The sequence below is a fragment of the Gorilla gorilla genome, chromosome 12 (assembly GCF_029281585.2).
Source record: "Gorilla gorilla gorilla isolate KB3781 chromosome 12, NHGRI_mGorGor1-v2.1_pri, whole genome shotgun sequence".
Lineage (NCBI taxonomy): Eukaryota > Metazoa > Chordata > Mammalia > Primates > Hominidae > Gorilla > Gorilla gorilla.
Genome location: NC_073236.2, coordinates 53,983,786 through 53,990,149, shown reverse-complemented (window position 1 = coordinate 53,990,149; position 6,364 = coordinate 53,983,786). Strand labels below are relative to the sequence as shown.

Here is a 6,364-nt window from a genome sequence, read left to right as displayed (position 1 = left end):
GCTTTGAATGCTATGACCTGACTCCTGGCCCTGCATATGGTGAGGAGGAGGGAGATGGGAAGACGTTCGAATGGGCTAGGGGCCAAGGCTGCACTGGGGCTGCACAAGCAGTTGCAGGAAGGGAAAGTGGAGGGAGGTAGCATTAGTGACAAGAGCAGCCACAGAGTGGAGAACAGTGATGGCGGCAGCCGAGTCTGGGGCAGGCTGGGAACAGAGTAGCAGATCTTCTGATATCAGAGGCTAGAGCCATTAAGAGACAGAAGCTAGGGGCAGCCTGTCTTTGGGGAGGAAGCCATTGACACCCAGCATCTCTCCAGAAGGGTTCACAGTTGTCTGGACTCAAGCAGCTTGCAGGACCAGGCGCCTTAATTCTCTGTCCCTCACTACTGGCATCCACAGAGAGGTCTCCACCTAGCAGCAGCATCCAAGAAGGAGGTTTTGGGTAGATTCATAGACATAAGCACCCAAATTAACCAGACTACGAGAGTTCCTCAAAAGTTTTTATTCTTTTTCATCTTTTTAAACTGGCACACTGCCTGGTATACACTGCCAGGTAGGCATTCAGAAAAGTTTCTTTTTTTTTAAATACACAATTTATAATACTGGGAAGATTTCATTTCAGTGTTTCCCAAAACATTATTCCTGGAAAGGGTGTACACTCCCATGACTCTGGATAATAGAAGTTTTGTTCTGATTTTTTAAGTCACCTCAGACAGACACTGGAACACGTTAGATCTAACACTTAAGTGCTTTGAAAGGGCAGTAAAAAATCCCCAAGGAATTCAAGAATTGTAATAATTGCTGGGAAGACTGTGGTTTCTGCAGCCCAGGGTGGCTTCACAGTTGTCAGAGGTCACAGATTCTATGTCCCTCCCCGACCAGGGACCTCCAGGACAGCTTCCCTGGTTGGTTCTCAAGTCTTTCAGCAGAAGGCAGACCAACAGAGAAGGGTTGTGACCTTCTCCGACCAGCCCAGGCCTCACACCACTGCATCGCAGACCCTGTATCAGCAGCATAGCTACGGAGCACGTCATCCTGGGAGTGGATCCTCCGTGGGTCACACCAAGCAGCGCAGCAGGGAACCAGAATGAGGTTCAGGGCCACCATCAAAAGAGTGACCTCCCCTCTCCTTCCAATTAGTTACCTGTATTCAATGTGCAGTGTAAACGAACAGAAGTTTTACAAATTAAATTACTTTCTTAAAAATCAACACAACATCGTTACGTACAATTCTCTTTGAGAAGTCTTTCCAATTCAATTCTTAAGTTTCATTTACAAAATCGTGTGCAAAAACAAACACTGACCTCAAATAAATAGGAAAAAAAAAGTGGGAAGAGCTAAAATTTTTTTTGTGTTTTTAAATTAAAAGTTAAAAAACATCAGCTGCACTTCAAAGTATCTGCAGGATGGAGAAATACATCAAGAAGGCTGTCAAAAACAGCTCTCAGAGTTAGAGTTGCATTTTCAACTGAGGTTTTCTGTGTTCAAAATTCACAATGAATGCCTCCGCTGAGATCTTTCACCACTCCCTCTTTGACCAGCTTTAAGAGGAACTTGGTTTCCGTTGTCACATTATGCATGGTCTGAAAGTTCATAGCAGCCATGCACTGATTGTCGAAGTAGTGCAAAGGTGTTCTGGGTTGATTGAGGTCATATCCAAAACCCGCCAAACTGACTTCATCGCACAGATGTGTGGCTAAGACAACGGCAATGACACCGATTGTGGGGACGTTCTGAGAAAGGGAAAAGAAGACCAAAAAGTAAAAAAAAATTTTGGCACAAGTCACCATTTTGCTGGTATTACACATGCTATGCAGAGTCATGAAAGCTACATACACTGGGGGCTGCAATTTCATACATCACATAATTTTATACATCATGAACTTTAGAGTCCAACTCTCCATTTAAGTCAGGAATCTAGGCTCTAAAACATGGTCTGTGATGTTCACACACTTTCAAGGGGCAGCCTGACAATTCTTACACCAAGTTAAAAGGTATTCCCCTTCCAGGCCGGGCGTGGTGGCTCACGCCTGTAATCCCAGCACTTTGGGAGGCCGAGGTGGGCGGATCACGAGGTCAAGAGTTTGAGACCAGCCTGGCCAATATGGTGAAACCCAGTCTCTACTAAAAATACAAAATTTAGCCGGGTGTGGTGGCACACGCCTGTAGTCCCAGCTACTCAGGAGGCTGAGGCAGGACAATCACTTGAACCTGGGAGGCGGAGGTTGCAGTGAGCCGAGATCGAGCCACTGCACTCCAGCCTGGCGACAGAGCAAGACTCTGTCTCCAAAAAAAAAAAAAAAAAAAAAGGTATTCCTTCTAAAATGTCTACCCCACTGGTCCTTCCTATATGTGATGCCCAGAATCATTAAAAAAAAAAAAAAAAAAAAGCCTACTTCCTCTCTCAATGACAAATGTCTATGAGGTCTGCTCTGGGACAGGTGGCCACAGGACCTTCCACGGTCCTTCCCAGGGCACAGTTTCTGGAGCCCATCCCTTCCTGAGAACAGAGGATTCTCAGTTCTCACTGCAGAAGACTGCATTCACACACCAGCAGCTACAACCCACTTAAGGGCCCCATTGGCTTTGCTGACAAATAGCACTTCCAGGCCATTTCCCTATGTAGAGCTGCTAAGCCAGTTTCTTCCCACCATCTGTTTGGGCAAGTAAATTTTGTTTTTTTTTTGAGACAGCGTCGGTCTCACTCTGTTGCCCAGGTTGGGGTACAGTGGCGTGATCACGGCTCACTGCAGCCTTGACCTTCACAGGCTCAAGTGATCCTCCCATCTCAGCTTCCTGAGTAGCTGGGACTACAGGCATGTGCCACCATGCCCAGCTACTTTTTGTATTTTTTTGTAGAAATAGGGTTTCACCATGTTGCCCAGGCTGGTCTCGAACTCCTGGGCTCAAGCAATCCTCCCGTCTTGGCTTCCCAAAGTGTTGGGATTACAGCCATGGGCCACCATGCCCAGCCTCAAGTACATTTTTAGTCCTGAATTAAATATTTCCACATCTGCTCCTTTAAAAATGTATCCTACTGACCTTGGCCTAGAATCTCCATTGTCTAAACCTTTCTAGATTCTGATGGTGTCCCCACTCCTTCCTCATGTCTGGCATCTTGTCTTGCCTCCTGGAATGTGCAAATCTGGCATCGTGCTTTCTGGATCTCCATGCCAGTCTTGGGTAAAAACAGTACACAGGACAGGGAGGAATACAGAAGCCCTGCAGCTCACTAGGCCTCCTCGAAGGCTGCCACCAATCTACTCATACTCTTACTATTAGATCCTTTTGTATAGTTTTTCATGTAAAAATGTGCCTCCCTTTTCATTCATCTTAGTTGAGCTTGTGGCTGCCATAAATATAACTCTTCTTTTTTGTAAAGTGGAACAACAGTGGACCCTCCAGAGTTCACAGATTCAGGTGGGATTAGGGAACATCTACTGAAGCCATCATTTGTTAAAATCTGCTTCCTGCTCCTTGATGCATCTACCTCTTAAAGCCAACCTCACCTGTTAAAAAGGAACTCAACAGCCATTCTGCATGCTTGGAAATAGAAACCAAGAGAAAGTAACACAAAGGACACTTTCCTCCTGTTTAGCCAGGGCTCTAGGCGTTGTTCTGTCTTCTCCAACCATGTACCCCCAGTGACCATCTTGTCACACAGGGAACATTCAATGTTTGTGGAAGGAGTGTGTGAAATCAACTGTCCATTGGGGTGATATATGGAGAGAACTAAAAAACCGATGAAAAACTCCCCAAAGCATGTCATCTCTATAGCATGCCCTTTGAGATCACATCTCCTACTGCTCAACAGGCTTCTTCATCTGCTGGAAGGACATATACATGAGGAAGTTTCTGATACTGCAACTTTAGATCAGAAGTCCTCTTTTAAGTTACTGTTTTTATCCAAAAGAAAAATGCCATTTTATCAATTATAAAAATAGGAAAATATTCAGTTCAACTAACAGATTATAAAGCAGAAAGTAGAAGTCTTCTACAGACTTCCCCTCTGAAGAAGGGCATTCTTCACAGGCTGGTGTCTATTTCCAAGCTTTTATACTAAACACATACTTTTATTGTTAAAGTGTTCTGTATCTTTTTTTTTTTTTTTTTAAGATGGAATTTCACTCTTGTTGCCCAGGCTGGAGTGCAATGGGGCGATCTCGGCTCATTGCAACCTCCGCCTCCCAGGTTCAAGCGATTCTCCTGCCTCAGCCTCCCAAGTAGCTGAGATTACAGGCATGTGCCACCATGCCTGGCTAATTTTATTTTTAGTAGAGACAGGGTTTCTCCATGTTGGTTAGGCTGGTCTCGAACTCCTGACCTCAGGTGATCTGCCCGCCTCAGCCTCCCAAAGTGCTGGGATTACAGGCGTCTGCAACCGCGCCCAGCCTAGTGTTTTGTATCTTTATTTTCTCACTTAATATACTATGGAGGTGTTTTCCTATCTTATTCATCCTTAACAGACAATACTGCATTGACTTTATCATAATTTGTTTAAACAATCCCATAATAATGAACATTTAGGCTGTTTTTAGTCCTCTGCTGTTAATGCTATAGTGTACATCCTAGAATATCCATCTTTGCAAATTTCTCTAATTTCCTTGTAATAATGTTTTTAGTGTAAAATTGGTGGGTCAGAGATGATTCATATTTAAAATGGTTTAATATTGCCAAAATATCCTCCAGAAAAAGTGCCAGCTGATCATTCTACCTACATTCCTGCCAAACAAGGGCATTATCAAACTTTTAAGTCTTTGCTAAGAAAATGGGCAAAAATACTATTGTGGCTCTAATTTGCTTTTATTTGATTATTGGTAAAGTTGAACATTTTTACATGTATTCTTTGGCTATTTTAATTCTTCTTTTGTGAAATGTCTATTCCTATTTTTTGCCCATTTTCTATTGGTTCATCTTTTTCTCTTTGATTTAGTAAGAACTCTTTGTATTCTGAGAGTGTTTATTCTCATTGTACATGTGATAATTTCCACACAGGTCTTAAGTTTTAAAGACACAAGTCAAGTCATTCAGATCAAGAAGCCACAAGTAATAAAGGCATGCACACCCCCACGCCCCTGGTGGCAGCACTTGCTAATTGCAGGTAAAGAATCTCTACTGCAATAAACAGCCTAGAGCACAAAGTTCCCAAATTAGGCTGCAAAATAAAAATCGTCCAGGGAATTTAGAAAATCTTAAAACACAAAACAATTAGAATGTCTGAGATGAGACCCAGGCATTAACTGAAAAACACTGTTCTTGAGGATTAACTTTTATAACTATCACCTACAAAGTGATGATAAAAATCAATACTCACCTGAATGGCCCACAGAGTCAAAATGTAAATATGACTTTTCTCTGGGGTACAAAATTTTTTAAAGTTTTTAAAAATTAAAAAATAAAATGTAAATAACTTTTCAGATCATGAAAGTGCCTTTCAGTGTCCTGCAGTTATATGGAGTCCTGGAGTAAGAATACCTTAAATAGTATCTCAGTGATTCAAGTGTTAATGTGCTGCCTACACTAAAGAGAAGAGTCACTGGAGAAAAGGCCAATTAAACAATGAGGAGCCCTGCAGCCAAGTGCAGAGTGGTAAACACACATGGAGCATCTAATCACAGACTGGGTTTCTCCACTGGAGATGCTTCTGTGTATACAGTTGAGCCAAAGTGAAATTTGTACACATCTCCCCTCAAACAGGGAATGATTAACTTTGAGTAGCAATAAAAATACCTTATCTCGGCCCCAGAACCTTGACTGAGGCTCTGAGTACTGAAGGATGTCAAAGGCAGTCTCTTTGATGATAACTGGATTCAAAATCCTGAAATGTTTTGGCTGCAGTGGGATTTTTTCTGCCACCTGCTTCCAAAAGAAGAGTCGAACCCAGAATGGCTAAGGAAAGCAAGCAAGCAGTTGTTAGTCATCCTTCTAGGGGAGGGGAGAAAGCATTCCCACTCATCAGACCAAGGCTGTGGGTGTGACCCCATGTGGCCCTGTGCACTGCCTTCTGAAGCAATCTACTCCTACAGATTGCAAAAGCTACGCAAATCCAGCACTCCAACTCAAAAAAGTAACTCTAAAATAGCCACTTCACACAGGCGGCACTGGACGAAGAGATGAATTGCAGAACCAGCTTGTATTTGTTTGAGGTAGACATTCCTCAATGGTGCTAACGCTATCATTTTGTCTAGGGAAGCCCAAGTGAATAGGTCCAATTTAAGGCTATTAAGTGCTGTAACTGCCCTCACCTTGCATCCTCTCCCACTTACTCTATTTCCTAGTCCCATGAAGTCGTTTCATATATGCTTCATCTTCCAACTAGAACTTCTGCCCAATAGAAAATCCAGAAGACCATGATGACTGATAT

At 43.0% G+C, this 6,364-nt stretch overlaps 1 protein-coding gene across 5 annotated transcripts in view; it reads right to left on the bottom strand.

Annotated features, from left to right (window-relative positions):
• Positions 1–487: 487 nt before the first annotated feature.
• The window catches only part of ST3GAL5 (ST3 beta-galactoside alpha-2,3-sialyltransferase 5), a 49,904-nt gene continuing 44,027 nt past the window's right edge, over positions 488–6,364 (bottom strand). For 4 of the 5 annotated variants that reach the window (XM_004029558.5, XM_055378188.2, XM_063695733.1 and 1 more), the window contains 2 exons: positions 5,731–5,889; positions 488–1,733 (listed from right to left, as the gene is read on the bottom strand). In XM_004029558.5, coding sequence (XP_004029607.1) covers positions 1,485–1,733; positions 5,731–5,889 — 408 coding nt within the window. In that variant the 3' untranslated portion in view covers positions 488–1,484. The remainder of the gene's footprint in view (positions 1,734–5,730; positions 5,890–6,364) is intronic. The other variant, XM_055378189.2, reaches the window with a different exon arrangement.